The sequence below is a fragment of the Rhinopithecus bieti genome, unplaced genomic scaffold, assembly GCF_001698545.2.
Source record: "Rhinopithecus bieti isolate Rb0 unplaced genomic scaffold, ASM169854v2 scaffold_41913, whole genome shotgun sequence".
NCBI lineage: Eukaryota > Metazoa > Chordata > Mammalia > Primates > Cercopithecidae > Rhinopithecus > Rhinopithecus bieti.
The window spans coordinates 2,134,762-2,160,326 of NW_016818964.1; the positions used below are offsets into that span (position 1 = coordinate 2,134,762).

The 25,565-nt window shown below is 37.2% G+C and overlaps 1 protein-coding gene across 1 annotated transcript in view; it reads left to right on the forward strand.

Annotated features, from left to right (window-relative positions):
• The window catches only part of UNC79 (unc-79 subunit of NALCN channel complex), a 251,871-nt gene that overhangs the window by 50,634 nt on the left and 175,672 nt on the right, over positions 1-25,565 (forward strand). Inside the window, exons 7-12 of the mRNA XM_017857864.1 lie at positions 11,923-11,987; positions 16,455-16,543; positions 17,180-17,220; positions 20,541-20,569; positions 24,758-24,987; positions 25,393-25,471. Of these exons, the coding sequence (XP_017713353.1) occupies positions 11,923-11,987; positions 16,455-16,543; positions 17,180-17,220; positions 20,541-20,569; positions 24,758-24,987; positions 25,393-25,471 (533 nt within the window). The remainder of the gene's footprint in view (positions 1-11,922; positions 11,988-16,454; positions 16,544-17,179; positions 17,221-20,540; positions 20,570-24,757; positions 24,988-25,392; positions 25,472-25,565) is intronic.

Genomic DNA, 25,565 nt, shown 5'->3' on the forward strand with positions numbered 1-25,565 from the left:
GCCATTCTCCTGCCTCAGCCTCCCGAGTAGCTGGTACTACAGGCGCCCGCCACCTCGCCCGGCTAGTTTTGTATTTTAGTAGAGACGGGGTTTCACCATGTTAGCCAGGATGGTCTCGATCTCCTGACCTTGTGATCCGCCCGTCTCGGCCTCCCAAAGTTCTGGGATTACAGGCTTGAGCCACCACGCCTGGCCAATTTTTTTCTAATCATCCATATAAAATTGCCAGCTTCCCTCTAGTTCTGCATTTGCTGCATCCCACAAATTTTGATATTTTGGGTCTTTACTAGCATTCATTTAAAAATATTTAAACATTTTAATTGTTAGATCTTTATTGCCTGTGTTATTTAGGAGAGTAGTTTAACTTGCAAATATCTGGGTTCTAGTTACCTTTTTGTTTTGATATCTGTGGTAATTCTGTTGTAATTAGTGAACATTTCTTCTCTCATTTAACTCTTTAAAGATGTCAATTCATTGTATCCAATAGGAAGTTACATATTATTCTTGTAATTGTACCTCTGAATGTAATATGATATTTTTCTCTGCCTCTTTGAAATATTTTCTGTTTATTTTTGGTATTTGCTACTTTCATTACATTCTGCTTAAGTGTGGTGGTTTTTGTACTTATTTTGCTTGGGGTTTGCTGAGCTTCTTGAATCTGTGGTTTTGTGTTCTTCATCAGTTTGGAAAAAATTTGGGTATTATTCTATCCAAATATTTATTCTGCCATTTCTTTTTCCTCCTCTTATTCTGGGACTTTAAAAAAATATTTTGTACTTTTCCAGAGGTATCAAATACTCCATTTAAAAAAAATGTTTACCTGTGCATTAGTTTGGATTTGTATTAATTTTTCAAGTTCACTGATCCTTTCTTCTGCTGTGTCCAATATTTTTTAAAAGTCCATCCAATGAGTTAGTAATTTTATATATGCTATCTTTTCTGATTATATTTTTAGGTCTAGAATTTTCTTTTAGCTATTTTTTACAGTTTTCATCTCTCTCTGGGAATTTTCATCTGAATGATCTATTTCTGTATATTCTTTAACATATTTGAACTACTTATTTTAAAATTCTTATTTTTAATTTGAAATGAGTCTAGGTCATTTGCTTCTTCTTCTTCTTCTTTTTTTTTTTTTTTTTCTTTTTTTTTTTTTTTTTGAGACGGAGTCTTGCTCTGTCGCCCAGGCTGGAGTGCAGTGGCCAGATCTCAGCTCACTGCAAGCTCCGCCTCCCGGGTTTAGGCCATTCTCCTGCCTCAGCCTCCCAAGTAGCTGGGACTACAGGCGCCCGCCACCTCACCTGGCTAGTTTTTTGAATTTTTTTAGTAGAGACGGGGTTTCACCATGTTAGCCAGGATGGTCTCGATCTCCTGACCTCGTGATCCGCCCGTCTCGGCCTCCCAAAGTGCTGGGATTACAGGCTTGAGCCACCGCGCCCGGCCTGGTCATTTGCTTCTTTTCACTCTTTTCCTCTTGATTATGGATCACATTTTCTAGTCCTTTCACATGTCTTGTAAATTTTTTATTGTATGATGGGCATTGTAAAGAATATGTTGTAGAGACTCTGAACTATTTTATTTACTCTAAAAAGCATTGAATTTTGTATTTCGTATTTGCTGGTATGAAGTTACCGGTGGATCACCTTCTTGCATCAAGGCTTCGCTTTATTTATTTATTTTTATTTTAAATTTTCAGATTTTTTAGCCTTCTTGATCTCTGAAAACAAATTTTACTTGTACATTTTTTTGTTTTTTGTTCCCCCCCGCCCCTTCCCTCCAAGGAAAAAGAGGAAAAGACATTAGACACACATTTCTAATATCAGAAAGGAAATAGATATTCTTATTTCCTGATCTCATGGACATTAAAAGGATAGTGAAGGATTACTATGAACAACTCTATGTCCAAAAATTTTTAAACTTAGGCCTAGAGCATGGTCTTCATTCCTAAGTTATGACCTATCTGTTACAACCTATTGTCTCCTGAATTTCTGGTGTGTTCACTGAAGTTCTTTGCTTTGGCTATACTGGAAATAACAACATGTACCTAGCCCTGTGTGACCTCCAAAATCTCTGTTCTGCTTTCAACCATTGAGCAGAGTTCCCTGCTAGTCATTGCAGAAGTTTGTTCTGAGCACATGTAGGCCAAGGACCTGAGGGTCACCCTTCCACTGATCTGTGATACCTCTTCTCGGTAGCTCTCCTCTGTTCTCTACCTTTACTCACAAATTCCATCCGCCTTAGCATTTCTTTATTTTGATTTCTCTACCCACTGAAAATCTGTTTCTTCTACCCACCAAAAATGCTGATTTCTTATTGAGTTCCGTTATTCTATGCCGCAGCTGGGAAATATCACCAGGCAGAAAGTCAAGGTGAATGTAGAACTTAACTTGTATGCTTTACTTTTTAAAAAGGAGAGCAGCCCAGTGCTGTATCTGTGCCCAATGTCTGAAACCAGTTGCTTCATACACTTTGTCCAGTGGAAAGATAAGTTCAATACCAGCTTTTTATTATGGTTGTAACTGGAAATTTCCTTATCTCTTCAAAAGTGGCTTCTGACACATTCTTATCCCTCTTTCTGGAATTCTAATGGCATTTATGTTAGACCTTTCTCTCATGCATCCTTTGATGCATATTTTTTTGTATTCCCCGTCCCCCACCATTTCATCTTTCTGTGCTTCATGCTGAATCTTTTTCTGACATGTCTTCCTGTTCTCAAATTCTTTAGCCTTCTAATTATGTTTTTAATTTTAGTTATTGTATATCTTTTCTTTCTAAAGTTTTGTATGCTTTGACCCACATTCCCCAAATTCTTCCCCCATTACATTTTTCACTTCTGGAATTTCCATTTGGTCCATACGTACATGTGAGTATGTGTGTGTGTGTGTATGTGTGTGTGTGTATTTCCAGTTCTTTGATGACATTCTTTTACTTATCTTCTACTTTATAGAACATATTAAGCATAGTTATTTTAAAATCTGTTTCTGATGACTCAGTGTTCTGGATCTCTAAGATTCTGATTCTTTTGTCTGTTGTTTCTTTTGTTTTCTTGTCTTCTTGTTTTGTGGTTTTTTAAAATTGTGTTCAAGACAATAGATATAAAAACTATAAAGCTAATTTGAGACCTACTATGATATATTCCTTCAGAGAGAACTTAATTTTGCTTCTGGTGAAAGGGTGTGATTCTTAGGTCAGATTTTCATGTTTTTTTAAATTTAATTTTATTTTTTTTGAGACGGAGTCTCACTCTGTCGCCCAGGCTGGAGTGCAGTGGCGCCATCTCAGCTCACTGCAAGCTCCGCCTCCCGGGTTTACGCCATTCTCCTGTCTCAGCCTCCGGAGTAGCTGGGACTACAGGCGCCCGCCACCTCGCCCGGCTAGTTTTTTGTATTTTTTAGTAGAGACGGGGTTTCACCGTGTTAGCCAGAATGGCCTGGATCTTCTGACCTTGTGATCCGCCCATCTCGGCCTCCCAAAGTGCTGGGATTACAGGCTTGAGCCACCGCGCCCGGCCCAGATTTTCATGTTTTGTGCTCTGTGTCTACCATAACCACTGTTTTCATATATTTATCTTTCCCTCTGTATTCTTACCTTCTCAGGTTTGCTTACCCTTTGTATGTGTATGTGAAGTTACCAATGAAGTTTTGGCTCATTTTAAAATTGGGGTGCTTATTTTATTATCTTCTTATGTTCAAAATATAAGACTTTTGTCAACATTATGTGAATATGCTCTCTCATTCAGGGGCTTCCCTGTTTAGGTGTTTCAAAGAGAAGGAGTTTTCAATTTTCATACATTAATTGAAAGATCATTTTTTTTTTCTTTTGTGGTCCTTTTTTGGTCTCTCCTAAGGTTGGAAAGAAATTCTATGCTTCTAGAAGTTACATAGTTTAAGATTTTACATCTAAGTATATGATCTATTTGGAATCAATTTTTGTATATAGTTAGAGGTAAGGGTTGGATTTGTTTTTCCTTTAAGGATATCCAGCTGTTTCGGTTCAATTTGTTGAAAAGAGTATCTTTTCCATATTGAATTACCTTAACCCTTTTGTTGAATAGTAATTAACCATATATGTATGTGTCTATTTATAAACTGTTTTGTTTCATTGTCTATTCTTACACCAATATCACATAATCTTGATTACTGTAGCTTTACAGTGTATTTAGAATCATGTAGCATAAATCCTCTAGATTTGCTCTTTTAAAATTTTATAGGCTATTTTAATACATAAAATTATGTAGTGTATATACTCCAGATTTGTTCTTTTAAAGACTTTTTGGGCTATTTTAGTACCATTGCATTTTCATATAAATTTTACTATCAGTTTGTAATTTCTACAAAACAATCTGCTTGGATTTTTTTTGGGGGGCGTGGGGGTGAGGATGGAGTCTTACTGTGTTGACCAGGCTGGAGTGCAGTGGTGTGATCTCAGCTCACTGTAACCTCTGCCTCTCCGGTTCAAGTGATTCTCCTGCCTCAGCCTCCTGAGAGGCTGGGATTACAGGCACGTGTGACCATGCCTGGCTAATTTTTGTAGTTTTAGTAGAGATGGGGTTTCACCATATTAGCCAGGCTGGTCTCAAACTCCTGACCTCAGGGTGAACTGCTCACCTCAGCCTCCCAAAGTGTTCAGATTACAGGTGTGAGCCATTACACCTGACCGCTGCTTGGATTTTTGAATGAGATTACATTGACTATATAGTTTAATTTGGGGAGAATTGACATCTTAACAATATTGAGTCTTCTCATCCATGAACATGGTATATTTATCCATTTATTTAGGTCTTCTTTAATTTCTTTCAGAAATATTGCTAGTTTTTAGTGTACAGATCTTATATTTTGTTAAAGGTGCTTCTAAATGTTTTATGATTTTATATGCTATTATAGTGTTTAAAATTTTTAATATTCTACTTGTTTATTGGTACTCTACGAACACCCTGCAACCTTGCTAAATTCACTTATTAGTTTTGTGGATTTTGTAAGTTTCTTAAGATTTTCTGTGTACCTGATTATGCTCTCTGCAAATATTTTTATTTTTTCTTTTCTTTCTAATTTGTGTGCCTTTCTTTTTCCTTCCTTCTTTCCTTTGTCCCTTCTTTCCTTCCCTCCTTCCCTCTCTCCCTGTCTCCATGCCTCCCTTCCTTCTTTCCTTCCTTCCTTTCTCTTTCTTTTTCTCCTCTTTTCCTTTTCTCTCTCTCTTCCCCTTGTTTCTTTTCTCCCTTTTTTCCTTTCTATGCTTCTCTTTTTTTGCACTGCTTTATAACTCCACTTGAATAGAAGTGCTGACAGTGGAAGTCCTTGTTCTTTCTCCCAATCTTTGGGGAGACTATTTGGGCTTTCACCATTAAATTATTACGTTAACTGTAGATTTTTCAAAATTTTTTTTTTTTTTTTTTTTTTTTTTTTACTGGATGGAGGAAATTATTCTCTGTTCTTAGTTTGCTCAGTTTTAATCATGAATGTCAATTTTAGTCAAATGCATTTTCTCTTTCTGTTGAGATGATTATATGATTTCTTCCCTTCATTCTGTTAATATGGTAAATTACATTGATTTTCTTGGCAATGTTAAACCAATCTTGCATTCTTGGGATGAACTCATCTTGTCATGCTGTAGCTAGATTTAATTTTCTAAGTTAAGTGTTCAGGCTCCTACATTTATGAGACATATTGTTCTAGTTTTATTTAATTATGATGTCTTCATCTGGTTCCATTTACAGAGTAATACTGACCTCATAAAATGAGTTGGCAAGTGTTTTTTTCTCTTCTAATTTCTGAAAGAGTTTATGTAAGATTTGTATTATTTATTCTTTCAATGATTAATCGAATTTACTGGTGAGGCCATATGGATTTGGGGATTCTTTGAGGGAAATGTTTTATGTTGTGAATGTAATTTTAATAGCTATAGGTTTTTGTTTTGTTTTTTTACTTTTATTGAGTTGTAGTTTTAATTTGTGTCTTTTGAGGAATGTGAGCATCTCATCCAAGTTTTCAAATTTATTAGCTTGTCTGTAGGATCTGTAGTAATGTTCTACCTTTCATTCCTGATATTGGTAATTCATGAATTTTCAATTTTTTTGTGTGTGCATCAGGATGCTGGGGCTTATCAATATTTTGGGACATTTCAAAGAACCAGTTTTTGATTTTATTGATTTTACGTATTGATGTTCTGATTTCAATTTCATTGATTTCTGTTTCTATATTGTTTTCTTCCTCCTACTGAGTTTTGTTCTTTTTCTCTCTTCTTAAGGTAGACGCATAAACCTTTTGTTTCAGATCTTTTATATTTTCTTATATAATAATTTTTAGCTATAAATTTCCATTTAATCATTGCTTTAGTTGCTTCCCAGAAAGTCATTATGTATGTTATGCTTTTATTATATTTCAGTACAGGATATTTTCTAAAGTTTCTTCTTTTATTCATGGATTGCTTAGAAGTGTGCTTTTTAATATGCAAATATTTGTATTTTTTCAGATACTTTTGTTTTATTGGTTTCTAGTTTAATTCCACTGTGGCTAGAGAATATACTGTATGATGTAGCTCCATCTAAATTTTTGAGCCTTATTTTATGGACCGGAATACCTATCTTGATAAATGTTGCATGTGTACTTTAAAACAATGTGTATTGCACAGTGGTTGAGTGGAGATTTCTAGCATTATAAATTAGGTTAAGTTGTTTGAGAGTATTTTCAAGTCTTATATATTTGCTGATTTTCTGTCTGCTTGTTTTATCAGTTACTGAGAGAGGATTATGGAAATTTATAACTTCAGTTATGCTTCTTTCAACTCAGTCACCTTACTAAGGGTACAAATATTTATGGTTTTTATGTTTTCTGGGTTAATTGACTCTTTCATCATTGTGAAATTGCCTTGGTTTTTCTGGTAATATTCTTTGTTCTGAAATCTATTTCTCTGATATTAATATAGACACTCTGGCTTTCTTTTAATTTCAATTACGGTATAACAATTATGCCATAATTGCATGGTATAACTTTTTCTGTTTACTCCTAGCTTATCTGAGTCTTTATATTTTAGATATGTTTTTCACAGGCAGCATATAATTGGGTCACAGGTTTTAAAAAACTTAAATCCTATTTGACAATCTTTGCCTTTTAGACCACTTACATTAATAAAATTATTGTTTAGACCATTGGCATTTAATGTAATTTCTGGTATGAATTGAAGCCTATCATGATACACTTGTATGACTGAAGCCTCTCATGTTACAATTGTTTTATATTTGTCCCATCTGTTCCTTTTTTTTTTTCTTTTGATATCTTGCCTTTTGGAATTATTTTTAGTGTTATATTTTATTTCTGTATTGTATTGTTAGATATACCACCTTTAAAAAATTGCTCTTGGGTTTATAATATGCACTTTTAACTTCACAATCTACCTCAAATTATACCAGTTTACATGTAATATAAGACCTTTTGTATTTTAATTTTACCCCATCCTTTTGTTATTGTTACTGAACATCTTACTTCTATATATATTACTAGCCTCTATTCATTTTTATTCTTTTTTGTTTTAAATAGTCAACCATCTTTTAACAACATATTAATATGAGTAAAAAAGCCTTCTGTAGTTATTTAGCATACTTACCATGTCCAACACTCTTTATGCCTTTGTGTAAATTTGAGCTACTATCTGGTATCATTTTCCTTTAGCCCGAAAAACTTCCTTTAACATTTCTTGCAGTGGAGCTGAGCTGGAAATGAATTCTCTTATTTTGTGTTTGTCTTCAAATAGTCTTTATTTCATTCTCATTTTTGAAGGATATTTTCACTGGGTATAGAAGTCTAGGTTGACAGTTTTTTTCTTTCAGCCTATTAAAGATGTCTTTCCATTGTCTTCTGGCTTGCATTGTTTCTGACGAGAAATCAGCGATCATTCTTATCTTTGTTCTCCTGTAAGTAACGTGTCTTTTTTTCCCTCCTGGCTGCTTTTAAGATTTTCTCCTTATTGGTTTTCGTCAATTTGTTTATAATGAACTTTGGTGTGATTTTCTTTGCTTTTGTCTTGCCTAGGATTCATTGAGCTTCTTGAATTTGTGGGTTGTTTTCATCAGACTTGAAAATTTTTAGCCATTGTCTCTTCAAATATTTCCCCCTTTTGTTTCTTTTGTGCTTTAAATCTCATGGACTTGGAGCAAATACTTGAAGCAATCATAAAAATTTGGCTTTATACTAAGTAAAATGTATGTAAGGTAAAACTGCCTGAAATTTTCCCACAGTTCACTGAATCTATTTTTCTTCCAGTATTTCAGTTTGGGTAGTTTTGCTATGTCTCCTAATTCACTGATCTTTTCTTCTGCATTGTCTATTCTTCTATTAAGCCCATTTGGTGGGAGTTTTTCAAGTTGTATTTTCTGATTTTTAAATCACTTATAATTTTTAAATTATATCATCCCATCTCTTTTTTTTTTTTTTTGTTTTTTTTGAAGACGAGTCTCGCTCTGTCGCCCAGGCGAGCTGCAGTGCGCCGGATTCAGCTCACTGCAAGCTCGGCCTCCCGGGTTTTACGCCATCTGCTCCTGGGCCTCAGCCTCCCAGTAGCTGGGACTACATGCGCCCGCCACCTTCACCCGGGCCTTAGTTTTTTTTTTTGTATTTTTTGAGCCTAGAGACGGGGTTTCACCGTGTTCGCCAGGATGGGTCTCGATCTGCACTGACCTCATGATCCGCCCCGTCGTTGGGCCTCCCAAAGTGCTGGGATTACAGGCCTGAGCCACCGCATCTATCCTCATTATGCCTATCTTCATGCTTTCCTTTGCCTATGTTTATGATAACTATTTTAAAGTTCTTCTTTGCCAAATACTTCATCTCCGCAATTTCCGGGTTTGTTTCTGCTGATCTGTTTTCCCCCTGGTTATTAGTGACATTTTGCCTCCTTTTCAAATATCAAATAATTTTGACTGGATGCTGGATTTCATGATTGTTGCATTATTGAATATCTGAATTTTGTTGTCTTCCATTATAGTATGTTGAAGTTTGTTTTGGCAATCAAGTTACTTGTGGATTAGTCTGACCATTTCAAGGGTTATTCTTAGGTTTTGTTAGAGTGAGCCCAGAATAACTTTTTCTCTAATATTAGTTTGGCCCTATTACTAAGATGCGACCCTCCTAAAGTTTCTATGATTGCTCCAAGTATTTAGTGATTTCCCTCTACTCTGACTGGTTGGACCTTGAATATCTTGTACAAGCCCTGTACAAGCTCTAGGAATTGTTTAGCTTACAGAACCCTCACAGTTTTTCTCTATCCAGCCTCATGGAGTTTTACCTTACATACATTTTACTTAGTGTAAAGCCAAAGACTCAAAAGGACTCCTATTTAGATTTCTGGATCTCTTTCTTTGCATAGTTCCCTCTTCCTTCCTACTCTATTCAGCAAATTTCAGCCACCTGGCCTCTCTAAACTCCAGTTTTTGTCCCCTTAACTGAAAAAAGACCTTATTACTCTGCTTATCTTTCCCCTTCTAGGGCCAAGATCTGGAAATTACTATCAGGAAGAAAGCCAGGGTGATTGTGGGGCTCACTGCATTCTCTTCTCTCAAGGATCACTGTCCTGCACTACTTGGAGTCCAGTTTCTGAAAATAGTGTTTCAAATATATATTTTTTAGTTTTCTAGTTGTTTATGGTGGGAAGGCAGATCTAATGCCAATTTTTTATCATAGTTGAAAGGATAATTCTTGTCTGCTGTATTTTTATGCTATGTTTTTTGTTATTATTTTTGAATGGTGATCTATTATGACTATATTTCCCACAAGATAAGGTATGCTGATTGTCTTTATATCAAAATCCATTGTAGTGCTTTTCCCAATTAGAAATACCTGTGTTCTATCCTCAAACATGTTGATTCAGAATATCTAACATGGGTTCCAGACATTATATTTTTAAAATCTTGACAACTGATTTTTGATACATAGCAAAACTTAAGATCATTGTTCTAGTAAGCTTAAATCCAATGTGGCTTTTATGAACTTAAATTGATTATCCTACAACCTGTTCTTAACATAACAACACTCAGTAAAAATAGAATGCAAAATTAAAGCAGATCTCCTCCTGAATATCTCCATTATCCACAAAAAAGCATTTATTTCTGGCAGAATAGAAGTCTTTAGAGCCCTAAGTACTGTGGCTGGTGCACACTTCAATTTGTTTTGCCTGTGCCATAGCAGTTGTTATATGTTTTGAATATTAATTCTGCCCATAAGTGTCATGAACTTCTGTAAAGCAATCTGCAAACATTCTCATAATACACTGATTTGGAGATGGTTAGCAGATTTTATCTTGTGTGCCAATTTTGTTTTGATTGGTGGTGACTTGTTGGAGCACAGTGATAAGAAGGATCCTAAAGCCAGTTCTGGACTCAGCAGGAAGGAATGCTGTAATGGATTAGTGATGTCTGTCATGAGTTTGGGATCAGAAGAATGCAGCACATGTTCCATGTTTTTGCAATTCATGTACTGGTTAAAGGCAGCCTTTTCTTCTATGTTTCTCTAATTGTACAAGAAAACTTGCTGCAACTCTTTATATTCAACCTGACTTTACCATATATGGGAAACTAATCTCATAGTTATGAAGTGCCTATACCCAAATTATTTCTTCATCAATCTGTTCATGTACTCATTAATTTCTTCTTTGTCACTCTCTAAAAATATGAACACAATAATACTATCTTATTATAGTGGTGGTCTCTGGTCTGTATTTCTTGTCTTCTTTTCAAATAAATAGACCTGTTGTATATTTTAAAATTCATTGGTTCTGGTAACTATATTTCCCTGATCCCCAACTAGACACATAATCTTATACATGGTCTAACAATGATATAGAAAGTTTGAAGCTAGGACGCTCCTAGGTAGAAAATTTTCTAAAATGTTTGGAACATAAATTAGCTTGGATCATTAATAATATATATTTTTGAATTATAATTGAATACGTAACTAGGTAAGAATATCTTCTCATCTGCAAATTGCCATGTATTAAGATTAGGCCAACATAGTCCTATGAGTTTAAAATATGGCACTTTAGAAAAATGTCCTACTTTCAAGCATATAAACCCCAAACCCCTTACGTGTTTTTAATGATGGAATATTGTTAGCTAAGTGTTTTGGGCTACAGAATCATCCAGATGATAACTACTGGCTGTGATTCTCAATCTGACTTATTACAAGTAACTTGGTTCTTTTCCTCATTCTGTGTGTATACTGAGCTTAGGAGCTGGGTATTAGCAGACTAGCAGAAGTTTAATTGGGTATTAGCAGACTAGCAGAGGTTTAGTAGGTGGACCACATGTAAGAGAGAGATGCATTTCATTTGGGCAAGAAACTCATCTTTCCAGTCTCCATGTTTGATGGGAATGGCATAGGAAATGGAATGGTAGAGGATGCCTTACTATTCATGTCAGTTGTTATCAATTTAAAATGCTTCCTGGTGCCAACAATCTAGGATGTTTAGCATAATATACTCTCATGGAAAGAGCAGAGTGTCAAGCACCAAGAGATATAGGTTCTAGTCCTAGCTTATCATTCACTAACTCTGTGACCATATCAAACTACTTAACCTTGCTAACTTTAATTTATTCTTATATGAAATGAGATTAATAATCTGCTGTACCTACCCTACAGAGTTGTTGGAGGATCAAATTAAACCATGGTTGTAAAAACCTTTGAAAACTTATTAATGGCATACCATTGTGGTGCTGTACATGCCATCTTATATTGGCCTATCTCTTATCCTAGGAAAATGGACAGAATTGTGTATCTTTGCTTGTCTTTTAAATTTTTTATAGATTAAAAAGGTGATTCTGCTAGGAAGCTTTCTGATGATGGTTCTATTTAGAAAAAAGAAAATAGTAAACTATCTGTTTTTACTAGGGCATGAATAATTTCACTGAGAAGTATTCATCAGTTGTGCTTTACTTTACAGCTTGGAATCCCATCCACTGCCAGCACATTGAATGCCACAATGCAATTAACAAACCAGCTGTGAAGGTACTGTTTTATTAGACCTGGTGCCATACTGTATTGTCCGTGGTCAAATTGCTGAATGAAGTGGACTAGATTGCATCCTTCTCTGTAAAGCAGAGGCGTGTGCTGTGTAGTAATTCCAAGTACCTCCATCTTCAATCTGATTGTACTTTGGCAGACTGGTCAAGAGAGAGCAGTGAATGGCGTTGTCTGCAGTTTTGGCTATGCGTTCATAGCCAAGTGCTATGTAGCACTGAGCTAATTATCTATCAGAAGGATCCTAGTAAAATGTCCTTAACTGGTTTCTATGTCAGCTAATGAACTCAGGGAAATGTATTTTCTCTCTGTTTTCATGTGTATGCTACAAATCATGAGTGCTCATGCAAATTCAGGAGTAGTAGGACAAAAAGATAAAGTCATTCAGTTTTAGCTTATATTACAAATATGACTTAACTGAAATGACTGAAAGGCGTCTGGACAGCATAGACATGGAAAGTTACATTAAAGGTCGGGAAACAGTGGTTTACAGAGTCAAGTCATTTTCCTAAGGTTGCCAGTTAGCATCAGAACTGGAGACAGGACCAGGTACCTGGACTCCTAACCTTATTGTCCTTCTACCACACCAAATTGGTTCTGTCCTATTATAACCTTGAATCTTGAAAGTTGAATGTGAAGAAAAATAGTCATGCCTTTTAACAAAATTATTTATGATATATTTATTGGATACAAAGTATTTGGCTGGATGGACCTGTGTCTGGATTTGCAAGGTATAATTTTTATATTATTCGGGGTAGGAGTAACCTGAAGTTATCAGAGTTCACAGTTACTTTGGAGAACCAGGTGTCTTGCGGGTTTGCTTCTTTTGTTTTATAGATAGCCTGTAGAAAACCAAATACTAATAGAAAACTAACGCCATCACTTTATAGAAACAAAGTAGGAAAGGTGAAATGAGATCCAATAAAAATAAAAGAAACCAAAAATGTGTTTCATGAACCAAAACTGGCAGAGGAGTGCCAATAATAACATTGTCATCTAGATACATTATACTAACAAAGGATGGCCTTGTATTATTATTTTTAATCTCTGCTTTTGTTGAAGGCAAATTGAATGGATTGATATTAAGAGCAGGTAATTGGCTGGGCGTGGTGGCTCAAGCCTGTAATCCCAGCACTTTCAGAGGCCGAGGTGGGCAGATTGCCTGAGGTCAGGAGTTCAAGCCCAGTCTGGCCAACATGGTGAAATTCCGTCTCTACTAAAAGTACAATAAAAAGTAGCCGGGTGTGGTGGTGTGCACCTGTAATCCCAGCTACTTGGGAGGCTGAGGGAGGGGAATTGCTTGAACCGGGGAGGTGGAGGTTGCAGTGAGCCATGATCACGCCACTGTACTCCAGCCTGGGCAACAGAGTGAGACTCTGTCCCCCCCCCCCCCAAAAAAAGCAGGTAATGATAACCCACACAATGGAAGTGTAGGCCCCTCCCATTCTATGGTATGCACCCCACTGTTGACCTTCGATAGACATCTGGGGTTCAGAGGTGCTCTTCTTTGGAGGATATTTTGAGTTACTCACATGTGGATTCATAGTTTATTCATAGAGTTCAGCTCGATTTTTCACAATGATGAGACTTTCATGTTTCCTTCTTCTTATCCTTCTTTTCTTCCTCCTGCCTAAGTTATAGCTCCTTCTTTTGGGTCACCCAGATATCAACAAGAAGGAGTCCTTTCTGTCTGGTTTCTGCAGTTATTTTTCCTTGATTTTATGTCAGACTGCATTCTCAGGAGTCCTCTGATACCCTGATTAGTAATGCTTTCTGGCCTCCTACTCACTGAAAGCATCATGAATTAGATTTTCTCCTTCTTTTCTAGGCAAACAGCCCAGCCCATTCCACTGGGTTGGCCTCACTTTTCTCCCTGAAGTGAGTCAGCCAGGATAGGTCAAACCATCCACTTTCTGTCATTTTATAAAAATAGAGGTGAAATTCACATAATATACAATGAACTATTTTAAAGTGAATAATTCGGTGGCATTTAGTGTATTTACAATGTTTGCCAACACCACCTCTTTCTAGTTCCAAGACATTTTTGTATCCCCCCAATCTTACTTTCTGAACTCCAGTTTCCTTAAAGACCCTCCTTTTCTATTTTCATTCTACACTTTGCAGAAAGATAGCATTCTTGTTAAGTCTTCCTGTGCTGGGGCCATTTTTGCACTACAATAGGTCTGGCTCAGTATTGCTCTTCCTTTACAACGTGAGTATGCCCAATCTACATCATCACCACATGACATGCAAATCAAGGGTATCCAACATCCAAATGCTTACAAAATAACATTAAGCATAAAGTTAGGAAATTTTATAGTATGATGTTTAAAAGTTTAAAAAAGTTTAAAAGTTACGTATATTCATAGTGAAAAACAATCAGTAATACTTATCAGAATGTTACTATGGATTGCATCAAGATAGAGGGTTAATGTGTTAACTGAATTTTCTTGTTTCCCTTTCTCGGTTTTCCAAAGCCTCTACATTGGGCATATGTCATATTTATAAACAAAAAAACCCCCCACTTATTAGTGTGACACACAGATATGGACACATTAGTGTGGATGTAAACCAACCTGTTCAGAGTAGAACAAAGCTCACTAGACCAACTACAGATCTGATGGGTCATGTTAAGTAAGTTATTTAAGAAGTCAGAGATGGACTAGCTAATCTCTAATGATTATTTACAGTTTTAGCATCCCAGGAGCTTCTCCTTTTGAGTGGAACGAAAAAGTATCTTTACCTGGGAGAGGTATCAATGACTCACTAAAAAAGAGGGTAGAATAACTTATATAATACTTTAGAGGAGCTCCACATGGGGGGCATGGGAAAGATTTGAGGAAAATTGATTAATCTTCACCAAAAGCCTAATATCTCTGTGATAGTGAGCTGTAATGCTAAGCAAGAATGATTTACCAAATAGAAAAATATTATCTTTGTAATAGGTCGCAAAAATTACTTTTTATGCAAAAGTCAAGAGTTGTAATAGAATTAAATATGAAAATATGTTGGAACTTAAAGTTTATATCATACTCTGCTTTTGGTTTTACTTAGTTCTACTTGAAGTCCACGTTATGAAATACTTTGGAGCCCAGATAATTATCTAAGGCAGGTTCTGGCAAACGATGGCTCAGACCTAAATCTGGCCTGCTGCCAGTTTTTGTAAATGAAATTTTGTTAGAACACAGCTATGTTAATTTTCTTACATATTGTCTATGGCTACTTTCATGCTCCAACAGCAGAATTGAGTAGTTGTGACAGAGACTGTGGCCCACAAAGCCTAAAATATTTACAACAAAAGTTTGCCAGTCTCTGATTTAACACGCCCCAAGTAGTTACTCATTACATCTAAGGAAGCATGAAACTTATATGAGGAAAATTCTCACTCTGAGCCTTTGTCATCAATATATAGTATACAAATGTTGATGGTAAATTGAGCAATTCTAACTAGATTCCTCAATCATTGAAATGTCTGAGTTTTCACTTTGAATTACAGACTGTTTGGGTTATAAGCTTGGATAATTTCCCCCCTTCAAATTTGTGAGAACAACTAAGAAAAGAGTGTAGTTCCAGAAAAATTTGTGTATTAGGCATCTTAACTGCTGAATCAGCTAGCACATGAGTTGATTATTTTTTCGAGGGTAGGAACAGAATTCAAAAATGGCTTTGGTAAGTTATAGAAATTTAAACTCATGCAAAGTACAAAATGCAGTTATCTAGATTTTTTGTTCATTTGACTTAAAAGATCCAGATACTGAAATATTCTGATGATCAACTGTGAAATTAACACTTTGCATCTCTGTGCTTAGGCTAGTGAAACCCAGCCATATCAACCAGTCCCAGCAAGGGCAAACAAATTATAGGTCACGTGTAGGAAATAAAAAACCACACTTGAAAAAGAAAAGTTAGATGATTGATACAGAACTAAGATTCCAGAGTAAGAGAAGTGAACCACTCAATGTTAGATTTAATGCCAACTTTTTTGAATGAGGTATACCTTAAGAAGCAAAATTCTCTACCAGTAGCATTTTGGTATCAGTTATGATTCTTAAATCTTAGTAATATATTTTCCTTTTCCCAATGAGAGGCTACTGTTGTTTACCACTTTATAGAAGGAATTAGAGTGAGTAATATACTGCCAATTTGAGCAGCAATTGAACAAGATGATTATTTTGGTTCTTTGTGGAATGAGAGTGAATTTCTCGGCACTATTTATTACTTGAATTGCAAGTAACAGGAGAAATGAAAAACCATGGCAGCCACATTTAAATCCTCAGGGTGGACTCATCAGATAGTGCAGGGAGAAACATTTATTGGTAAAAAGGGTTTTACTAAAAATATTTATTCCACCTTGCTTTTGGAAAATCTGTCATTATTGAAGCATTTGTGCTAAGAATCTAGGGAATGTGATACCCAGAAACAGGAGAGTTCATTCTGTCTTTTTATGTGTTTCAGATGTGTATAGACCCTTCCCTGTCAGTAGCGTTGGGTGATAAACCACCCCCGTTGTATCTCTGTGAAGAATGCAGCGAGAGGATTGCAGGGTAGGTATAAGAGTTCTTAAAGAAAAAGAAATAGAGCAATAATGAGAAGATAAAAATCATTTGGACTTAAATTAGTTACATTACTAAAGTTTCTCACTAGCCTCTCTGATTTTTAAAGGTTAATTATTCTGATATTTAACATATAGCAAACTTTCATTGGGAACATTACAGCTTTGAAAAGTTGCAATATTTCTCTCCGTGTGACATGAGAAGAAGGCAATTCCACTTAATAAATCAGCTGCAATTTTGGAGTAACCCTGTTAAAAAGGCCACAGAGAAAAACAGATGTAAAAGAAAACTGTGGTTTCCAAACATGACATATAAATTATATGGATTCTTTTTGCTTGTTTGTTTCACAGAATCACACGCAGCTTTGTACAGATCATGCATATTTTGGTTGGCTTAATTAGCATCTGGAAAGTATCATTTAAAGATAACTGAATATGATGAAGTGCCTATAATTTATAATTTAGCTGGAATGCATTAGACATTTTAAGAGTTTATTATGATGGTGCTCTTAATTATACTTCCTTTCTATTAAAAGCCTTTCAGCAATAGTGTGCAGCTTATAAACATTCATGTGGAAGGAGAATATTTCAATGAAGCTCAAAAATGAATTTTGTTTTTTTTCAATAGGGACCACAGTGAGTGGCTGATTGATGTTCTTCTGCCGCAAGGTACGGTTTACTTAGGAAAGGATGAATAATGAGTAATCATGACTAATGACATAGTTGCTTTATCTCCTTTTGTACTATTTTATTGTACAAAGACAGTCGCCAAAATATTGTATTCTATGAATATTCATTGATATGAAGCATAATATCAATGCCTTGCTTATAATGTACTCACACATTTAATAATGAGGGAAGTAGTATCATCCCTACCAGAATTAAGGGGAGATATTGGAATTAGGATTCCATAAGACTAAAGCCCTGCCAAATTATGTCTTCAGGGATTTTCTGTATCTGTAACAGGTGTTGTCAGTAATAAGATGCTGCGCTGGGTCTGATTAAGGAGAAGTAAAAGAATAAGGCACACCACCTGGGAGAGAGATGAATAATTGGCCTTTTCCCTGCTACTATTACTAGTACTGTGTTGTAGGGGAGAAATCATTGAATTTCTCTGAGACTCAGTTTCCTCATCAGTAAAATGGGGATAAAGTATATCTAGCCCATCTCAATGAAAAGACAAGATTTTAAGGCTTCTTGTAGTTTGTTGGAGTTCTCAAAGCTATGCCTTGTAAGCTGGTAGGTCCCAGACAGAGCATTTCTCCACATATGGGAGAAGCAGCTCTTCCAGCCATGTCACTGGAGGCTAAAATGACAAGGAAAAGTACTGACAAACACAGAGGAAAGATGAAAGGTGGAAAATTGCTGCGGGCATACTAAGTTTGAGTAGAGATGGGGCACAGGAAGAACTCAATTGTATATGACTTCAGATGTAGAAAATAAATGGATTCCCATCCTGGCTAACACGGTGAAACCCCGTCTCTACTAAAAATATGAAAAATTGGCCAGGCATGGTGGCACCTGCCTGTAATCCCAGCTACTCAGGAGACTGAGGCAGGAGAATCACTTGAACCTGGGAGCCAGAGGTTGCAGTGAGCCGAGATTGCACCAGTGCACTCCAGCCTGGGCGACAGAGTGAGACTCCGTCTCAAAAAAAAAAAGAAGGAACCATGAAAGTCTCATCATTGTGAAAAATCAAGCTGCACTCCTTGAATAAACAATGAATTCACATGTGAGTAGCTCAAAATATCCTCACTCCATTGGATTCTTGGGAAAAAAAAAAAAAAGGATTCATGTGAAAGGCTCATTTGAAAGGAAAACCTTACGCAAACTAAATTCTAAGAACTTTTTTTTTAATTGAAGGCCTTTGCTTGATAATTACACTTTTCGTAGTCTTACTTTTCATATTAGATTATTTATATTAGATTCTCAACCTTAAGGGAGAAATTAATTTAGTGCTCCCCTCTGTAAAATGGAGCAATAATATCAGCCTCTATATTCTTCAAAGGCACATTTTGAAAATTTACATAAAAATATCTGTAGGTCAGGCGCAGTGGCTCATGCCTGTAATCCCAGTACTTTGGGAAGTGGAGGCAGGCTGATGGCTTGAGCCTAGGAGTTTGAGACCAGCCTGGAAAACATGGTGAAACTTTGTCTCTACTAAAAATACAAACAAACGTACAAAAAATTTAGGAGGGCGGGATAGAAAAAACAATTTAGCCAGGCATGGTGACATGTGCCTTTAGTCCCAGCTACTTGAGAGGCTGATGTGGGAGGATCATTTGAGCCCAGGAAGTTGAGGCTGCAGTGAGCCGTGATCATGCCACTGCACTCCAGCCTGGGCGACAGAGAAAGACCTTGTCTTAAAAAAAAAAAAAAACACCACCACCACCAAAAAATCCTGTAAAAAGATTTGGGCTTATATGGGTAAATGTAACTTTTTTTCCTTTAAATTAGGCTTCTTAATTAGTGATCATCCACTGCTCTGAGGTAAAAGCCATAGTCAAGTTATAAAATACAAGTTATAAAATCTTTTTTAAATATGTCGCTGAGCAGTGATATTCATCTTTAGAGGAAAATTGGCAATAACTTTTCATTATTTATCTAGACATGTGACTCTAACCTCAGATGCTTCAAGATAAACTCTGGGATATCAAACTGTCAAATAACCATTAATTATACAAACCAGTTTTTAAAAGTGAGTTGTAAATTTTATTGCTTTTTCATCCACTAGTTTAAGATTACCAGACAGGGTTTGGGAGACATTTGCCTTTAATCTTTTAAATAAATTGTTAACATAGACTATACTATAAATAAAGTGTTAGTTCATTTTTTGAGTACATGCTATTTCAGAGAACATATTAACCGATTCTTGGAAGATTTATTTTCAAATGCTCTCCAGCACCAATTTTCATGGAAATAATTGATGTGCCCACTAAAAAGAATTCTTATCCATTCATTAAAGTCAATCTCATATGTAGACAGTAGTTTGACAGTCTTGCTCCAACTGGTCTACCCGTGGGATTGAAAATCGCTTTCTCTTAACCCTACAGCTGGTTTTATACACGCATGTTAAGAATGATATAAATTGATAATTTAAATCTAAGTAGTCCAAGTTAGTAATTTTTTTCTACCGTTTTGATATTGCAAATAATCCCATGGTGATGCTGTAAATATATCACATCAACCCAGTGTCATAGTGTAATGGAAAGAACAGTAAATGGGGAATTTGGAGACTTTAACTCAAGGTCTGCCCCTAGCATTGATAGCTTGTGTGACCTTGAAGAATTTAACCACAGTGGTTCTCAGTTTTGTCCTCTGTAATATGGGGAAATAAGATTAAAGTTGTTTGGCTTTAACAAGATTTGATTTCCAAGTCATGTCTGAAAAGATTAAATTACTTGTAAGAGTAGCAGCATGCAGGTGTTCTTAACCTCACTAAACACACACCCTTAGATGAAAAGAGATCTATTTCATGCTTTCTGAGGAAACTAGAAGCTAATAAAAGTAGATGATAATTTATGAGACAAGCAAAAAGCTGTTTGGGCCAAGTCCAGAGGTCGTATTACTAAGATTTAAAAAATTCCCCCTCCATGGCTGCCCTTACTTAAAATGGGCTCTAGACCTAGCATGGAGGCTCATACCTGTAATCCTAGCCTTTTGGGAAGGAGGTCAAGGCAGGAGGGTCGCTTGTGGCCAGGAGTTCAAGAACAGCCTGAGAAACATAGTAAGACCCCATGTCTTTAAAAAAAAAAAAATCAGCTAGGCATGGAGGGCCACCCCTGTTGTCCTAGCTGCTTAGAAGGCTGAGTCAGGAGGATCACTTGAGCCAAAGAGTTCAAGAGGCTGTGGTGGGCTATTATGGGGCCATTGCACTCCAGCCTGAGTGACAGAGTAAGACCCTGTCTCAAAAAATAAATTAATTAATTAAATAAAAATTAGAGGGGCTCTCTTTCTTTGTTGATATTTTGTGTGCCTTCCCCTTACAGCTGAAATATCTGCTATATGTCAGAAAAAGGTAAGAGCAAACCATTTGTGTTGTTGGGGCATGATTTATTGTGTTTGTATGTAAATTCATTTATTGACATCTGCCTTATTTCTGCACCATGGTTTCTAGTATGTGCATGCCATTGTATTTGTGGAGGGGGAAAGGAAATAATTTAGCATGCAAGATTGCCACATCCAAATGGTCTCTATTTCCATTTCTGCTTTTGCTCACCCATCTTATGCACAATGTTTTTGTTCAGTAATTTGCAATAAAAGCCTATGTATAATTCTGGGATAGGAGTCTAATTAGAAAAAGGTTTGAATTATACTGCAATTTATGGTACTTAACTTTAGTTAAGGATATATCTTGTATGCTAGAAATCTTGATTGTTTTGAAGTGGAGTACAAATAGTCCAATTTGTATGTGTGAAAAACATACCCAGACTGACTGTATATGGACAGTATTTATTTATGTGTAAGTTGAACAATATATGTAGCTAAAGAGTCTTCCTTTAATATTTCCTTTAGTTTTTTAAATAATAGTTTCTCTAAACCATCTCCATCTTCTCTTCTTGTTTTAACAATCGAAAAGCGTGAGAGGAGGCAGTATGATGTCATAAAAAAGAACTTTTGACTAGTTGGTTGAGATTCTTGGACTCAGGCTGGTTCTGTTTCCTCCTACCTATGTGGACCTTGCACACGTCATTTAAACTTTTTGGGATGTTGTGAGTAGGTATATTGGAGGGCTGTCTCTGTTATCTATGGATGCATAGCAAATCATCTGAAAACACAGTGTCTCATATGGCAACCAGTTATTTAATCACAGTTCTGTGGATTGGCAATTTGTCCTATGCTCAGCTCAGCTAAGCAGTTCTTTTGATACATTACTCTAGGCTCACTCATGTATTTGCAGTCAGTTGGTGGCTAAGCTGGGATTGGCTGGCCCCAGATGGTCTCACTCGCATATCTGGGGCTCAGCTGGGATGGCTGGAATGGTGAGATGGGTGGGTTGTCTGGGCCTCTCTCTTTTCACATGACGTCTCATCGTCCAGGGGCTGGGCTGGACTTGTTCACAGGTGGCAGTCTTCTCAGAGAGTGAGAGAGTCTTACTCACTCAAGGCCTCTCAGAAGTCGCACAGCATCATTTCTGTAGCATTCAACAGGTCAAAGCAAGTTCCAAGGCAGCCCAGATTCAAAGAGTGGAGAAATAGGATTGTTGTGGTTATTGAAGGAGTGGCAAGAATTTTGTGATCACATTTAACCTACCACAATCTGTCATTTGGACATAATTATTCACCTTCTATCCGTATGCAAAATATGCTCACCATTTTATATGACCGCCACAAGTCTTATTCATTTATGGCTTCAGACTTAAAGTCTAGTATCTTGTGATCTACATGTGATATGTCACTGATTAAACTTCTTGGTAACTGATTCTCTTGATTCAGAGTCCTGTGAACTAAGAAGGAAAGTTATCTTCCCTCTCTGCACCCAAGGCACAATATTGAGATAGGGACAGGATCATAGCAATAGGCTTCTGTTCAGAAAGAGGAAGGGAAAGCAGATAGCAGTCATTGGTCTATAGCAGCTCCAGCCACAAATACATCAACAGTTCCTCTGTCTCCAGGAATAGCATACTTATCTTGATTACAATCTGGTTTTGTTTCCTAGAAGTAGTTCCCTAATCTGTTATTGTCCTCCCGAGCTCTTGGCTTCACTCTCTGAGGCATCTTTTCTTTTCAATAAGTAATGGTCCATGTTGCAGCTGAGTAACTTTCTCAATCTGCTTCCTGCATGTAGGAGTTAGGGTCCCATAGACCTCTTTTCATTTAGAACTGCGTCTGTTTAGTTTTAGCTGGTGGTGCTTTTGCTAGTATGACTTTCTTAAAAACTTTGTGGATTTTCAGTGAATCTCATTGGGGTCCTGTGCCCCCAAAAGCCACATCTTTAATTATTTTTGAGGCAGTCCTTCCTATATTTGGGGCATTTCAGTGTGCCCTTAAAATTATTAGAAGCCCTGTTATAGCTGAGAGGCTCAATTCGGCACCAGCTTATAACTTTCTGAAGCCTTAACAAACGATCTTAGAGTCATAGACCATATTCTTCCTTTGATCTTTATCCTGAGGCCATTCTTACTTTGAGAATCTTTTATAAGCTTGAGGGACTAGGATTCCAAACAGTTCTATTTTCTAAATCAGCATATTTTGGCTCTGGGGACATACCTAATATATTTGACACCCAGGGTAGATCATTTTTTAACACTTCCCTTTTTATATGACAAAGTTATTTTTAGTAACAAGCTTCAAATTAGCACATTTTTATTGCTTATCCTTTAATAAACATTGTGTTTTACTTAGACGTTAATTTGGAGAACTTCCATTAAGTTCATAACAGTTCAGAATTGTTTGAATTTCTCCTGGGTAGTTTGTATTCTACCTCTTTGGTACTGCATATTCCCTGAATGGTATATTTGAAATAAGCAATGATAGCATCGTGATTGGAAAGATGAAGAGACAGACCTTAATTATTTCAATTCTGTGATTTTGTGAGACCACTTGGAGTTATTTCTATGTGTTTAAAATTCAAAACAGTGAAACAAAGTGGTTGGAGTGAACATTTGAAAACATGCCCAGCTGAATCTCCATCTAAGGGAAGCCTCTCTAGTTTACTTTGGAAATGAGCGAGCTGAATCCACATGGATTGAGGCCTTTCAAATATATTATCAAAACTTAGTAGGAATCCTAGCAATTATTTAGCACTTCGATCAACTCAAGATTATTTTTGGGGAAATGTATTTTATTGCTGACATTCTTTAGAATAGATGGCATGTGGTAATAAAGCAGGTTGACTTTTAGTCGGGATTCCAGATATTATCATATACAGTGTATCCAGATACTTCATAAGAAATTGCTCAAAATTTAGCAGCATAAAACAGCAACATTTGATTATGTTCATAGAGTCTGTGGATTAGAGATTTGGACAGGGCATGATGGAGATAGCTGAGGTATGCCCTTAAGATCCTTAGAAGCCATCCCCCGCAACCGGCTTTTTTTTTTTTTTTGTCTGTCTAAAAGAGTCTATGGTGTACCACATTAAATTCTGAGTTCTTAAAGGGTTTTATATTCAAGCCCTTGTCATCATTTTTTTTCCTACCGACCACATTTTCCTGATAGGTCCCTGGATTTGATGTTTGCCTTGAAACTTTTTCTTACCTTGAGAATCCTATGCTGGCTAGAAAGACTGTCCTGAGCTCAATATTTTCCCTTTAAATTCTAGGTGAAGACAGATTAATTCATTCTTTTATCTCCCTCCTCTCACAAGCTCCGAGTTCATAAAGGCTTAGAGTCTAACGCCCCCTTGGGAGTGTTCACATCTTCACAAGCACTATTGAAAGAGACATCGACTGTGTGGTGGTCGCATGTCTCATAGGCTTTGCACGTCTCCAATAGCTTCATGTGGGTGCTGCTTCACTCCTCTGCCTCCCGCCAGGGCAGCTTGGACGTAGCACCCCTGAATTTGGAAATGTCTTACGCTCCACCACTTTTCTCATTCCCATTACTTCATTTGTGGTGCCCTTCCTGCGATTGATGTCAACACTGACTCTGAAGGGTTCTGGCTGTGTCCGTCCCTGTGGTCTTCATAGAGTGCCGGTGGACATGGGAAAGCCTGGTTTGAGGCCATCACCTTGGCACAGCGCAGTCCCTGTCTTTGAATGCAGCATTTACCTGTCCTTGAATGAGACAAGGACAGAGGAGCTGCAGTGGAAAGCTACTCTTTGAGGTGCATAAAATAATTTTGAAAGAGTTTATTTTGGGAGTTAACATCATTTCTTTTCTTCCCTGATGTGCTCTGATGTTGCACTCTCTTGATGCATGGTTCTGTTTTTTTCTTTATATTTCTCCTGAAAACTCTTGGAATGTTAACTTGAAATAATCCAGAAAGTGTCCTCCTCCTCACTCCCCCCATGGCCGAGGTAACTTTACACAGGGCTTCCCAACACAGTGCCACTGATATTTAGAGCATTTCTACCACTCACAGGAATAGAAAACACTCCTCCCTTTATTTTTTAACGATGACTGAAATCTAGCTGGTGGGAGAATAACCTGCGCTTTGGAAACCAGTGGCCCTTGAATGTGTTGTCACTTCGAGTGGCCACTGATTCTTAGCCAAGTTTACCTCGGTGGTCAATTTTAATTGATTTCACTTTCTTGGCTTCTAGAACTGCAGTTCCCACGTTAGAAGAGCAGTTGTTACCTGCTTCTCAGCAGGGTGCTGTGGTCGTCACGGAAACAGGCCTGTTCGGTACTGCAAGAGGTGCCACTCGAATCATCACAGTAATGAAGTGGGGGCCGCTGCGGAGACTCACCTCTATCAGACCTCCCCTCCGCCCATCAACACGCGGGAATGCGGTGCTGAGGAGCTGGTCTGCGCCGTGGAGGCCGTGATCAGGTAACAGGCAGTTTCTTAGTAGCTACCTCTGACAACTCCACCTTGCTTTGAGCTAACCTCCGCACACTGAGATGTGCATATTTAATGCAACCTCAAATTCCCTTAGCCCAGCTGCTCACCTTCCCACAGTGTTGTAATGATGCTATTTTAATTCATGAATTCAATGAATATTTTTACGGATGCCAGTTACGTGCCAGGCACTATGCTGGGCACTTGGGAGGCAGGAGGGAATAAAATATAGTCTCTGCCCTTAAGTTACCTATGAAGGGACTAGAAAAACATAAGCATGCCATTGTGGTAAGGTTTGGTGAGCTCACTAATAGCCTTGGGGAGAGGGCGTTAGGGGAACTAAGTGAAGGGGCCAATCAGAGTGAAGCATGTGAAGAGGCCTGACTTGACTGACAGCAGCATTAACCAGTTGGGAGGCGGGGAAGGCGACAAGCGCGAATTACCTGCACAGGAAACAGGTGTGGGACAACTCCAGGTAGTTCCATACCGGGATAAACCACGACCCTGTGGAGTCAGACAGGGACAGCAGGGACAGGTCCTGCAGGCTACTGGGTTTTCTTCTTCTATCA